This window comes from Gracilinanus agilis, chromosome 4 (genome assembly GCF_016433145.1).
Source record: "Gracilinanus agilis isolate LMUSP501 chromosome 4, AgileGrace, whole genome shotgun sequence".
Taxonomy (NCBI): domain Eukaryota; kingdom Metazoa; phylum Chordata; class Mammalia; order Didelphimorphia; family Didelphidae; genus Gracilinanus; species Gracilinanus agilis.
This window is the reverse complement of record NC_058133.1, coordinates 438156765-438170689: the sequence shown is the minus strand read 5'-3', so window position 1 is coordinate 438170689 and position 13925 is coordinate 438156765. Positions and strand designations below refer to the sequence as shown.

General features: G+C 42.1%; 1 protein-coding gene across 1 annotated transcript in view; it reads left to right on the top strand.

Moving 5' to 3' along the window:
- Positions 1 to 13272, top strand: part of ARHGAP30 (Rho GTPase activating protein 30) — a 28794-nt gene extending 15522 nt beyond the window's left edge. The window contains exons 4-15 of the mRNA XM_044671955.1: positions 5972 to 6054; positions 6268 to 6375; positions 6716 to 6843; positions 7707 to 7878; positions 8110 to 8213; positions 8293 to 8370; positions 8743 to 9123; positions 10304 to 10578; positions 10721 to 11008; positions 11156 to 11193; positions 11310 to 11320; positions 11790 to 13272. Of these exons, the coding sequence (XP_044527890.1) occupies positions 5972 to 6054; positions 6268 to 6375; positions 6716 to 6843; positions 7707 to 7878; positions 8110 to 8213; positions 8293 to 8370; positions 8743 to 9123; positions 10304 to 10578; positions 10721 to 11008; positions 11156 to 11193; positions 11310 to 11320; positions 11790 to 12457 (2334 nt within the window). The 3' untranslated portion in view covers positions 12458 to 13272. The remainder of the gene's footprint in view (positions 1 to 5971; positions 6055 to 6267; positions 6376 to 6715; positions 6844 to 7706; positions 7879 to 8109; positions 8214 to 8292; positions 8371 to 8742; positions 9124 to 10303; positions 10579 to 10720; positions 11009 to 11155; positions 11194 to 11309; positions 11321 to 11789) is intronic.
- Positions 13273 to 13925: the final 653 nt, after the last annotated feature.

The following is a 13925-nucleotide window of genomic DNA, read 5'->3' as shown; positions in this document are numbered from 1 at the left end:
AAGGGATAAAGTTCTCACAGCCTCTCTAGCCTAAGGCCATAACAGCAGTTGGCAGTTAGCAAAAACTTATGGAAGTTTCTCTCCTTCTGGATGACTTTCTGCTGTTCTCAACATAGATCTCTGGTCCATTCATCTGTCTAATTCAGGGATAGAAAAGGTTTTATTTCTTCAGATGAATTCTAAATTGTCACTCTAAGTCTCCTTGACCCGTTTCTTTTTTTCTTCTTGTTTTCTTCTTCTTTCTCTTCCTTCTCCTTCTCTTCCTCCTTCTCTTCCTCCTCCTCCTCCTCCTCCTTCTCCTTCTCCTTCTCCATATTTAAAACTTAATCATGTCATTTCTGAGGCAGAAGAATGGTAAGGGCTAGACACCATTGTGGTTAAGCGACTTGCCCAGGGACTCCCACAGCTAGGAAGTATCTAAGGCTGGGTTTGACCTCCTCCTTCTGGCTTTCAATCCACTGAACCAGCTAGCTGCCCCACCCCACCTCAACCCATTTCAATGATTCTATCTAACAAAACCACCAAAGAGTTTTGTGTGACTTCCAATTCATCATTCAACTGAAACTACTTTCTCCAAAGCTGCTAATTATCTCTTAATTATCAAATCTAATGAGCTTTTCTCAATCCTGATCCTTCTTGACCTCTCCACAGCCTTTCCAGAGGTCAGTCTCCCTATTCTTTTTAATATCTTCTTTTATCTGGGTTTTCATGACACTTCTCTCTCCTGGTCCTCCTTCTACTTGTCTGACCATTTTCTTTCTGTCTCCTTTATAGGATCTTTATCCACAAAGCACCTGCTAACTATAGGAGTCCCCTAAAACTGTTTTTGGCCCACTTTTCTTCTCCCTAGATACTATTTCACTTGGTCAGCTTCATTCCTCCATTCCCATGGATTTAATGATCATTTCTATGCCAACAATTCTCAAATCTATCCAATCTGCCTTGATCTCTCTGCTTTTCAGACATCTGAAACTAGATTTCCCATAGACATCTGAAATTTAAAATAGCCAGAACAGAATTCATTATGTTTCTCCCCAACCTCTCCCTCTTAACTTCCCTATTTCTGTTGGTACTGTCATCTTCCAAGTTTCTCAGGCTCACAACCTAGCAGTCAATCGGGAAATACGCATTTTATTAAGCACTTAGCATGTGCCAGGCTTTCTGCTAAATTCCATGGATACTAAGAAAAGCAAAGAACAGTCCCTGCCCTCAGGGAGCTTCTAGTCTAATAGGGGAGACAACATGCAAACAACCATATACAAACAAAATATGAGATAAATCAGAAATAATCAACAGAGAGGAAGCTCTAGAATTCAGAGGGATTGAGGGAGCAGCTGGGTGGATTGAGAGCCAGGCCTAGAGACAGGAGGTCTTGGGTTCAAATTTGCCCTCAAACATTTCCTAGCTATGTGACTGTAGGCAAGTCACTTAATTCCCATTGCCTAGCCTTTATAACAATACTCTTCTGCCTTGGAATGTCTACTTAGTATCCATTCTAAGACAGAAGATAACAGTTTTGCCACAAAAAGAAAAAGAAAAAGAGATTGGGAAAGATGTCATCCTTGAAGCCTCCCTCTCACCTTCCACCCCCATAACCAAATCAGTTGTCAAGTCTTATGATTTCTACCTTCCTAACATCTCTTCTGACACTATAATAATCCTTGTATAAGCCGTCATCACTTAATACCTGGACTATTTCAATAGCCTCTTGATTGGTCTTCCTGCCTCCCTTCTTGGATCTTTCTAAAATACAGGTCTGACTACACTACCTTCCTGTTCAATAATCTTCAATGGCTCCCTATGGGATCAAAAATGTTTTAAAACCCTTCATAACTGGATCCCTTCCTACATTTCCAGTTAACTTCCTTGTACTCTGTGATTCAGTGACACGGGCCTCCTTGCTGTTCCTCAAACAGGACATTCTCTTGTGAGTCCTGACATTCTGACATTTTCTCCGGCTGTTCTCCCCGTCTAGAAAGCTCTCCTTTCTCATCTCTTCCTGTTAGCTTCTTTCCTTTCCTTCAAGACTCAACAGAAGTTCTACCTTCTCTAAAAGAGCCTCTGAGACAATTCTTAATTTATCTTGTATGGATCTTGTTTGTACATGATTGTTTGCTTGTTGTCTCCCCCATTACAATTTAAGGACTGTGAGCTCCTTGGGAACAGAGACTGTGTTTTTGTTTTTGTTTTTTCCTTTCCCAGTGCCTAGTACAGTGCCTGGTACATAGTTAAGTTCTTAATAAGTGCTAGTTGTCTGACTGACTGGAACTGGAGGGATGAGGCTCCTCCTTAATGTTCCTGGTTGGCGAGTAAATGAATCCAGGGCAAGCATCCAAAAAGCTAGATGAAACCTAAGGGAGTATGTTTTGAATTCCATTCTTTTGTAGTCTTATCTGCCAGCAAATAAATTTACTCTTTAGCATTATGGCCAACCAGATGAAAAAATTCTTGGTTCTCCTTATAATGTTTGCAAAGGATCAGCCAAGCCAAATATAAAGAGATTGGTGACAAACTCTGGAGAAAAACACAGAATGATCCTTCGCCTTGTGTAGCTTCCTCCCACCTCTGTAGTGGCAAAGTAGCTGGTAGAAAAGAGGTCAGAAGGTACTCAGACTCACATAGTTTTTAGGCTGTCTATGAATATTTACTTAGATGCTTGAACTATAAATATGTGATCATTTTCCATTGACCAATCAATGGACACTTAGTAAGTATGGATCAGAAGCATATCAGTGATCAAGGAGGAGCTAAATCATATGGCAGCCTAGGATGATGAAGAGAATTCTGACTAGAGAACCAGAGAATCTGAATTCAGTTCTTGATTCCTGTCCCTTAATGTCCCTGGATGATCTTGGTGAAATGATTTCATCTCTCTAGGCCTCAGCTTCCTCATTTATAAAATGAGAAAGTTGGACTAGATGACAGGTTAGGGTTCCTCTCAGTTATAAATCTGTGATCTATGATCAAAATATCATGTTCTTGATTACAGAGGAATAGAAATATCATTTCTGGGTTCTCCTTGAAGAGAAAAAGGAGTTGGTAGAGTAGGCCTACCAGGCGCCTCATTACTCCTGCTAAACATCCAAAATCAATAAGGAATATTTGGGGGTATTAGGCTATCTCTCATTATAGTGCACATTATTGGCATTTGAGAAAACATCAGCAGGCAAATAATTGTAGCTTATTAGTCAGCATCAGTTGGAGAGTGTGAAGAGGTAGAGAAAATCCTACAAAAACTGTCTGAAACTCTCCAAATTAAATCAACATGTACTTTAATATTTGTGGACCAGTACAAAAATGGGCATAAAGGGTAACAGCAAAAAAAAAAAATATTGTAAAACATGGCTTAAGTGTAAAATAAACAAGAGAGATGAAAGTTTATTGGCTGTACAAAAACATTACAACTTTGGGACATTAATTTTTTTTTTTTTGAGAAGAGAATCTAAAACACTAGACATAGTGAACATCAAATAATACCACAAAAATTTGATTATATTCTGAGGTAAAACTGGTTATTGATATGAGAGCTGTTTCCTAATTAGTTGTTTGTGTAGTCAGATCACCCACTTATTACAGCAAAGGTTGAAACAGTATCAAAAGGGGGAAAAAATGAACTGAAGATATTTCAAACAATTGAGACAGCTCCAACCTTACCAATTTAAATTAAACAAGTTAGGAAAGTGATAAAAAGAACAGCCCGAGATAGTCATCATTTCCTAAGGAAGTTTAATTGATGTAAATCAGTCACCACTAAAAAGAGACCAAAAGAACCTAGAAATTGCCTGAGCTAGCAAACACTCCATCTCGATATCAAACAGGTTTAGCTACCAAGGTCAACACTGCCTAAAAAGATAAACTCATTTGTAAGATCTTATGGAGAATAGTGGGACATTCTGAGTAGTATAGACTTATACAATGTTGAGAAGCCAGAGAGATTAAAAGCCAGTTTAAAAAAAAAGTTTGGTGAGAGACCAAACTAAGCAAAGTCATCCTGAGGGAATTTAAGGATGAGACTGGCAAGAAGACAACAAACAGATAAAAAATGGAAAAGCTCTTATAAATATTTTTATAGCAAACCCTTTTCACCATTAATTTCAATGGAGCCATATTTGGAGTCCAGAATATACTTTATGAGGAAGTAGAAACGGCACCAAAGAAAACAAAAAGAGGAGGTTTGTCCTGGAAAGAATACAATTTAGTGGGTGCCGAGGATTCAGTTCTCAAGTTTTCTGGAAGAGGAGATGATTCTTAATGTTTATTGCTTCCAAGAGAAGGCAAATGGGAGAATATGAACAATTACTTTTCCATCTCTATAAATTTTTTATGAGAATAATAATAGCTAGCATTCATATAGTGCTTTAAAGTTTCCAGAGCACTTTTCATATGTTTTTTCATTTGGATCCTCACAACAAGCCAGGGATGTAGATGCTGTTATCATCCCCATTTTACGGATGAGAGGTTAAGTTACTTGCCCAGGGTCACACAGCTTCTGAATTCTGAAGCAGAATTTTAACTCAGGCCTTCCAAACTTTAAGTCCAGTATTCTGCGGAATAGAATTCTATTATTCTATGGAATAATCCATTCTTACATTGAATATAGGCTTTTTCAAATAATAGTTCACAACAGAACATATTTTTATAGTCACACAGCTGACTGAAGGATCCCATCCTGATCATTTGTTGACTATAAAATCTGTAAATGCCATTTTGTTGATTGAATGAAGCCTTGGGATGCTGCAGTTTCCCAAAGACTCATAATCCCTCAAAAGAGGTTAGCCTGGGTCAGTGAAGTAGCACTGCCTTGGATAGAGAGCCAGGCCAGGAGTCAGGAGGATCTGGGTTCAAATTTGACCTCAGATACTTCTTAGATGTGTAACCCTGAACAAGTTACTTAATTCCAATTGTCTGGCTCTTATTCCTCTTCTATCTTAGAATTAATGCTAAAAGGTTAAAAAAGAAGAAGAAGAAAAAGTTAACCTAACTATACACACTAGAAAAACCAAGCGGCTAGAGAACGTCTATTGTCCAGACTATGACATACAGTTGGATGGACAATTTGAAGAGCTAGCTCATTAGTACATATATTTTAGGCAGATTCTACAGATAGACAAAAAGTTGGGACCAGATTTAGAAAGGAGAAAATGGTTAAGTAGATTGGAAACTGTTAAGTAGATTGGAAAATTGTATAGTTCTGTAAATGACTCCAAGCTTCTTGCTGAAATAAAAAAAATAAAAATAAAAAAAATCTTCCAATGATGCTATATAATTATGAGTTATGAAATGCTGCTTGTCTCCAAAGAAATTAAAGTTGTAGGTCATCTACATAGCAACAGAGAAGCAGATGGTGGGCATGAATATATTATAACCCATCACCAACAATTTTGCAATTGATGCTGCATAAAAGATATCATTAGAGAGCTAGAAAAAAGCTACCCTCATGGTGAGAGTGGACATGTAACTCACTGACAGCCTAGATCTTCCATCGGTAACCATGCAGCACGAAGAGGATTAGAAGAAGACCTTCAGCATGTTAGAGGGACGTCTGGCGGAAGGGTCACAGGACAGAGACAAGAAGGGTTGCAATCCCTATTACTAGAAGGAGTAATCACATTCACAAAATCTCAGAACTGCTTGAATTCAAAGCCTTCATTTGACAGATGTTGAAACTGTCATCCAAAGAGGAGGGGTGAATTCCCCAAGGTTACATAATAAGAAGAGTAATAATAGCTGGGACTAGAAGTTGGGTTTTTTGGATTTCATAATCACCACATGATAAATGTCTATTAAATTGTTTTGTTGAATTGCAGTACAGAGCTATTTATAGTTATATACAGAGGGCTGATGTTGTTGATCAGGGGTTGAGGATGGCAATTTCCAAAAACCTCAGTCCTGAGCTGAGGCAGGGAAGAGGGGGCAGAACTGTAGATTTTTTGCAGACTTTGATGTCACCCTCCCTCCTTAACCTCCCCAGGAAGCTGTAGCTGTGCAGTTAGAGCCTCAGCGCCTGGTCAAGATCCGAGACGTCCTTGGGGAGCTGCCTGGCCCACACTACAGGTATACAGATATATATTCCATTGGTATCTATGCAATGTGAAGAGAATTCCCCCTACTTTGCACAGTCTAGAGGGTGTCCTGAAATCTGAATCTCTCTCCTGACCCCCACAAGCCATATAAAAGGCAATGCTCACAAATCCTGGACCTTCCTGAATTTCTATGATGCATTACTCATTCCCTTCCTACTCCTTTGTTTCACCCTTTGGTTTCCAGGACCCTGGAATACCTCATGCGTCATTTGGTGCATATGGCCTCATTTAGTGCTCAGACCAACATGCATGCTAGAAACTTGGCCATTGTGTGGGCTCCCAATCTGCTAAGGTAAGTTGGGGTGGGGAAGGCTTGGATCCAGGAGATGCTAGATCACACACCAACCAGGGTTGTCTTCTCTGGAATAGGATATTGGGTGTGTGTGTGTGTGTGTGTGTGTGTGTGTGTGTGTGTATTTAGGTAATAGAGGCAAGAGGGAGGGTTTTGGAGGTACAGGCTTAGATATGGGGTAGCAGGACTCAACTAGCCAAAATATTGTAGTCATCCTTTTTTTGAGGTGGGGCTACCTCCCACAGGAGAGTAGGTAAGAAGAAGAAATAAGAATCTATTAAGTGAAAGAAGGAAGGAAGAGGAGTGGGTACAAACTCTGTCCTGCCTTTCAACCCTCCAGGTCTAAGGACATAGAAGCCTCTGGATTCAATGGGACAGCAGCCTTCATGGAGGTGAGAGTACAGTCAATTGTGGTGGAATTCATCCTCACACATGTTGACCAGCTCTTTGGAGGTGCCACTCTCACGGGTAAGCTCCTTCCAAATAGAATAAGCAATCACTTAGTCTATTCCTCTTGCTTAATAAATGGGGAAATTGAGGTCTAGATAAGAAAAATAGCATCTTCTAAAAAATATTTTATTTTCTCAACTATCTGCAATAACAATTTTCAACATATGCTTTCTGAAATTATAAGATCCAGATTGTCTCCTTCATGCCCAAAGATGGTAAGCAATTTGATCTGGGTTGTACAGGTGCAAAACGTATTTCCATATTGGTCATTATTGTAACAGAATATTCATACAAAACCAAAACTCCCAAATAAACTAAAGTGAAAAATAATATGCTTTGATCAGCATTCTACTCCAATAATTCTTTCTCTGGTGGTGGATACCGTTCTTTGTCATAAGTCATTCAGAATTGTTCTGTATCATCGTATGGCTGAGAATAGTTGTCTATCACAGTTGATCATCATACAATATTGCTGTTATTGTATACAATGTTATCTTGGTTTTGCTTAGGAAATATCCTTTCTAATATCATACCCATAGTTAGGTCAGAGTCAGATTAAAAATCCATATCTCCTGATTTCCAATTCAGTACATTTTAACTCCCAATGATACTTTTCCTTTTCTCTTTCTGTCTCTATCTCTTTCTTTGTCTTTCTCTGTCTCTCTGTCTCTCTCTTTCTCTTTCAGTCAATAATCATACAGTTTCTAATTTGAATCATGTTCTGGTAGGCCCACTGTCTCTTCATTCTCACTACCCCTGGATAAAGCCCTGGGATCTTTATCTTGAATCCGGTGGTCCCTGGGTATATGCCCACCCTGAACTGACTGAGAGGCACAGATAGATTTCTACTCTTGTTCAAGCTGATCCCTATTCTTCCTTAGGTGCAGAGGCAGAGACTAGGTGGTGTACACTGCCAACATCACGGGGAATGGCCAGTCCTGAGGATTCCTTTCCCAGAACCTTGAACTATCACCTTCCCAGTGTTCTGCAGGCTGGGGATGGACCCCCACAGATGCGGCCTTATCACACTATCATCGAGATTGGGGATCACAAGTAATCCTTCCTCATCTACCTACGCTACTCCTTCTGTTTTCCTCCTTTCCTGCTCGTTCTGAACCTTATTCCTAAAATTTCATGAATTTAGTTCTCTACCCTACATGCCTACTCTCTCTGCTTCTGGCTTTTAATTTCTAAAACCCTCTGTTAGGCTCTGGTTGTTGCCTCCTCACCTCTGACATCAATCTTGTCTTTTCTTCCCTCTTCTCCACTCTTCTCCTCACAAAGGAGAAAGGGGTCTCTTAAGGTCAGGAAGTGGAGATCCATCTTCAATCTGGGTCGTTCTGGTCATGATACCAAGCGTAAGCCATCCAGGATGGGTGAGGACAGGGGTAAGTATGTGTTTGAGGGGAGAGGCTCTCTGTGCATCCCTCTTGAAGCCCTGCTCCTTCTCACAGCCTTGTTTTACAGAGGAAAAATCTGACAAAGTGTCACTGCGGTCAGCCAAGAGCATGGATTCATTGAGTGCCGCAGCAGGAGCTAGTGATGGTGGGTATGGATGAAGACGAGAGTCTCAGTAACTGTGTCTACAAGTGTATGCCATGAGTTCAGTGGGAAAGCAGCTGTAGGTTTGTCTGCCTGGGTGCATGTGTGTGAGTATGTGTATAGCCACAGTCTATAGAGAGGCTCTGGAATACAGATGACCAGGGACTGACTGATTCTGTGTAAGTGTGTGTGGGCACTCCTGCCTTCTGATGCCAATGGGAGAAGAATCATGATGCTGCTGGTTAGGTAGTTTGGGTGACATCTTGGACTCAGATCTCCCAGGAAGCATTGGTGTGTCATCTTCAAGGCATTCAGGGCACTGATCGGGGAGATACCCAAAGAAATATCTAGCCACATTCTTTTCTCTTACCCCAGAACCAGAGGGGCTGGGGAAGCCCAGTAATTCTCGACCAAGTCCCCTTCAGTTGGAGAGTATGGAAGATGTCTCCATGGCTGCAGATGGAGAGAGGGAAGCAGAAGTGGAACCACAGAGTGGGACAAGCTCTGAGCCAGGCACCCCTAGAACGGGTCGAGCAGGAGCTCGGGCAGCAGGTTGTAATCGGGCAGAGCGTTGTGCTGGAGTCCATATCTCTGACCCCTACAATGTCAACCTGCCCCTGCACATTACATCTATCCTCAATGTACCCCCCAACATCATCTCTAATATGACAGTGGCACGACTTACTCGAGGACTTGAATGCCCTGCCTTGCAAGCCCGACCTATCTCTGGCCCTAGCCTTGCCTCAGGACCCCTAGGTAAACAATTCTAGGCCTGGGAGAAAAAAAGTTCAAAAGGAACTAGAGTTTGAGGGACTGAGAGATCAGACCCTGGGTTCAAACTGGAGAAGTTTAGAAGCCATTGGATTGGAGGGTTGGACACCTTGACCATTTCCCCAAGTGTTGAGGTGGAAAAGAATTGGGAATAGGGTAAACCAAGGAACCTGATAATTCATCTTTGACATTTGTGGAAGAAAGACTCCTTAATAACCTCTTCTTTTTATCATGAAAATGCCTTTTTCAATTACACATAGAAATATTATTTTTTGCCTAGAGATGGGAGGTCCTAGGTTCAAGTCTGGCCTCAGATACTTCTCAGCTGTGTGACCCTGGGCAAGTCACTTGACCCCCATTGCCTACTCTTACCACTCTTCTGCCTTGGAGTCAATACATAGTATTGACTCCAAGACAGAAGATAAGGGGTTTTTTTTTGTTTTTTTTGTTTTTTTTTATTTTATTTTTTTTTTGTTTGTTTTTGTTTGTTTTTAAGGGTTTTTTAAAAAAATATATTTTTTTTTTGGGCAATGGGGGTCAAGTGACTTGCCCAGGGTCACACAGCTGGGAAGTGTCTGAGTCCAGATTTGAACCTAGGACCTCCTGTCTCTAGGCCTGGCTCTCAACCCACTGAGCTACCCAGCTGCTCCCTAGAAATAATTTTTGACAATTGTTTTCTGACATTTTGTGATTCAGATTCTCTTTTCCTTCCTCCTCTTTCTACCTCCCTCACTCTCCAAAGTGGCAAATAGTCATATAGTTACTGCCATCAACAGCATGTTGCCCACACCTCTATCTCCCTATTTTCTCTATGTTGATAATTCTTCTTTTCCTTCCTTCCTTCCTTCCTTCCTTCCTTCCTTCCTTCCTTCCTTCCTTTCTTCCTTCCTTCCTTCCTTCCTTCCTTTCTTCTTTCCCTTTTCCCACATTCCTGGAACTGTGAATAAGAAGAGAAAATGGGCAGAGAGTGCTGGGAAATTCTAAAGGAGTAAGAAAGAGGGTTTGTGGCTGACAGATGCAGGGAGTATTGTTGATGGAAGTATCAGTGTTGCAGGGTTAGAATTAATAATGGGTATTGATGGTAAGAATTGACTAGCACAGAGTACAAGTAAGGATCAAAGAGTTTTGTTCTTCTGGTTACAAGTGAATACTTCTTCCCCTACAGATGAGAAGATGGAGATAACCTCAGTCCCAACACCTCTGGTCCCTAACCTTGAATCCCCTAAGCCAGGCCCCTCTTTGCCCCCAGCTCAGGAAGACTCCTTGTCCCAAGAGGTGCAGGACTCCTTCTCCTTTTTGGAAGATTCTGGAAGCAGTTCAGAACCAGAGTGTGCTAGTGGGGAAACTAGGGAGGCAGTCCTGGCAGAAGGAACCTGCTCCCCTGGAGAAGATGACCCTAATATTTGTTATCTAGAAGAGCTCCTGGGTGCTGGACCTCAGGTAAAGAGGAGGCAATAAAAGAGGCATAGGGCTGGGAGGTGGCAAAGGATACTAGAGGGATTGGAGTCTGTAGTTCACTGAAGAAGCCCTCAAGGGGCCTGATTGCAGAGACTTTCTGAGCAGTATCTGCTCTTGCTTACAGGTGGAAGAATTCTCAGTGGAACCACCCCTGGATGACTTGTCTTTGGATGATGCACTGTTTGTTCTGGCTCCTAGTTGTTGCTCCCCAGACCCTGGAACCTCTGAGCTGGAAGAAGACTTGGGAGAGGATGTTTTTCTCAGTGCCTATGATGATCTAAGCCCCCTATTGGTTCCCGGACCCCAAGGAGAGGAGGCTCTAGAGATTAGGGAAAATGAAGTTGATGGAAGTCAACTTCAATTTTCAGAGGATAGAGGGGAAAGAGTTTGTGAGGAAGTTGGAGAGAATAAGGTGAAGGAATCTGAGATGGGCTTTGAAACTAATAAAGAAGATGAGAGCAGTCAGGAACCTGAGGATAGAGTAGATACAGGAAAGGAAAGGGAGGCTATAAGAAATGAAAAAAAGGAGATTGAAGGAGTAAAGCCCAAAAGGCAAAAGGAAGCTGAAAGTGGGGAGGAAGTGGAGGTTGAGGAAGAGTTTAGGAGAGAGAGGGCCGGAGAAGAAAAGACTGAGGGTGAGGAGAAACCTGGAGGAGTGGTAGAAGTTGAGCCTGAAGAAAATATAGAGGGAGAAGAGAAGACAAAGGGTCAAGACAAGATGGAAGTGGAGACAAAAGTTGAGGATGAGAAGATCGGGGGAGAGCTGAAAGTTGATGGAGAGAATACTGAGGAACAAGAGCAAGCAAGCAGGAAAGAGAAGGCTTGGGGAGAAGAGGACCAGGTAGAAGTTGGGAACCATACGGTATATGGGGAGTCCCAAAACCAGAGCCATCAGGGCACTGAGGGGAGCTGGGAAGCTCTAGAAAACCATAAAGTTGATGAAAACAGAGAGACTGATACTGGAGAGGAAATTGGGTGCAGGAACAAAGAATCTGGAGAAAGCCAGGATGATAAGGAAGAAAGAGGAAGCATTGAGGGTGAGGGCATCATCGGGGACAGGGAATGTGGGGATGGGGAGGCAGAAGATCAGGAGACTAGAGTGGACAATCCCTCAGGGAATATAGATCCAGAAGTAGAGACTTTGAGGTTTAGCAATACTAAGTGTCATGATGCCAACCCTCCTGGGGTAGTAGTCCCACAATCCTCCAGGCCAGAAGACAGGGAACCTGAAGAACAGACAACTCTTGAGAACTGGGTCCTGTACCCTTGCACCCCATCTGCTCCTGTGCTGCAACCTGGGCCAGCAAGTGGTGTGGGTATGCGCCTGGCCTCTACGTTGGTCCAAGTTCAACAAGTCAAATCTGTACCTGTAGTACCCCCCAAACCACAGTTTGCCAAGATGCCTAGCACAATGAGTAGCAAGATCCATGTAGCACCAGCAACTCCATGCCCACGGCCTGGCAGGCTTGATGGAACACCTGGAGAGGGAACCCAAGGGACCCGTGCCTCCCGTTCCTCCTGGAGGAATGGAGGTAGCCTTTCCTTTGATGCTGCTGTTGCATTAGCACGAGAGAGGCAGAGGACGGAGGCTCAAGTCGTCAGGAGGACCCAGACCTGTATTGGGGGTGGGGATGGAAGCTTCCTCCCCAGAACCTCTTCTTCTATCCTTCCCCCAGCCTGTTCTGCTCGGCCTCTCAGCTGCCTGGAGTCCCCACTCCCAGGTCAGGAAGGGGCAGGACCCCGAAGCAGACATAGTCTGCCACCTGGACAATCCCAGGCTCCTGACCCTGTCATTTCCCCACAACGCAGAACCTATGCATTTGAGGCACATGCTGGCCTTGGGGAGGGGGAAGGGCTCTGAGTAGGAATAGAGGTTTTTGGAGTCAATAGACTCCATCTTCTATCCTGCTGTCTCCCTAGCAGTCCTCTAATCAATGGAGAGATACCAATTTCTTGGGATCTGACCCCCCAGCTTCTGTTTTCAGACTATGGAAAGCCAGAACCTTGGATCATCTGAAGCTTAGTTCAGACAAAAAGTTTCTAGCCCTTGGGATACTTCTAGCATCAGGGTCCTGTCCCAGAGTACAGTCCATTAGGAGAGGCAAGCAAAATTAAGGAAAAAGACAGGCAGATGGGCAGACAGGACACTGAGATGGTTTTAATAGAAAAAATGGATGAAAATTCAACCCAAATGCCCAAGCTCCTTTAAAGCTGGATATCTGTCTTCTTAGAACCCATCATAGCCCACATACACTAGGATGTTTTTATGAGCTGTCCATCTCCATCCTGTTTTTGGTCTCTTGAGTATTGCTTTAAATTTGAGACTTAGTTTGGGATGTTAATGTTCAAGAAGCACTTTGAAGAATTAGCATCAAGTGGTCCTGTGCCCCTTCCATAAAGAAGGTTGTCATAGTTCTCTAACCCATCCCTATCCCTAACCTCTAGGGACTTGGGAGAATAATGGTATCCTCTGTTGACCTCTCAGATCTCCAGTCTTTGGAAATACTCCTTTCTTTACAGACCCAGCCCTATTATAGGAGAGGAAAGAATGGAGGTATCCTAACCACAGGCCTATTGTTTCCTAACATGGAGAAAAAGCCATATGACCCAGTTTGGAGAGACTAGATTTGTGGTTGTAGGGAGTAATTTGAAATAAAAGGTGTATTTTTTCATGTACATGTGACTGGAAATTATTTCTGTTTTAAGGACCTTGGGTAAGAGGTAACATTTAACAATAAACACAAATATTTAAATACACAATTAAAAAAAAAAAGTAATGTAAATGACCATACAGAAGACTGTAAACTTCCCATTCAGTTTGTTGGGAAAAGAACATAAAGCTGAATTTAACAAAGTAGTAACAAGTATCTTCTCTGTCCACATTAATATTTTCTGAATATCAGGGTTTTATAGCTATTACATAGTTGTATTCAACATTCATTTTGTTCTTTTGCCTTTTTTTCACCCAGCATCTCTTGGGTTCATGGACTTAAGAGCTGAAAGAGCACTAGGACATCATTTTGATTAACTTCATTTTACAAACTGGGAAACTTTAGGCCCAGAAAATTCTAGTCCCTTGCCCAAAGGCACATAGATAACTGACCTGACTTGAAAATCAGTCCTATTTCATAGAAATTGTCCTCTATTTCTTTGTATTCCTCACATTTATAATTTCTTTCAGTACAGTAATATCTATTGCCTTCAAGCATCACAAATTCCCAAAGATAGGATATTGGGGTAGTTATAGATTTTTATTGTTAGGATTAATGCTGGTAAGAATATTTGGTAGATAGATATGGTAAATAGACACCAAGACAGTTTTAAATTTC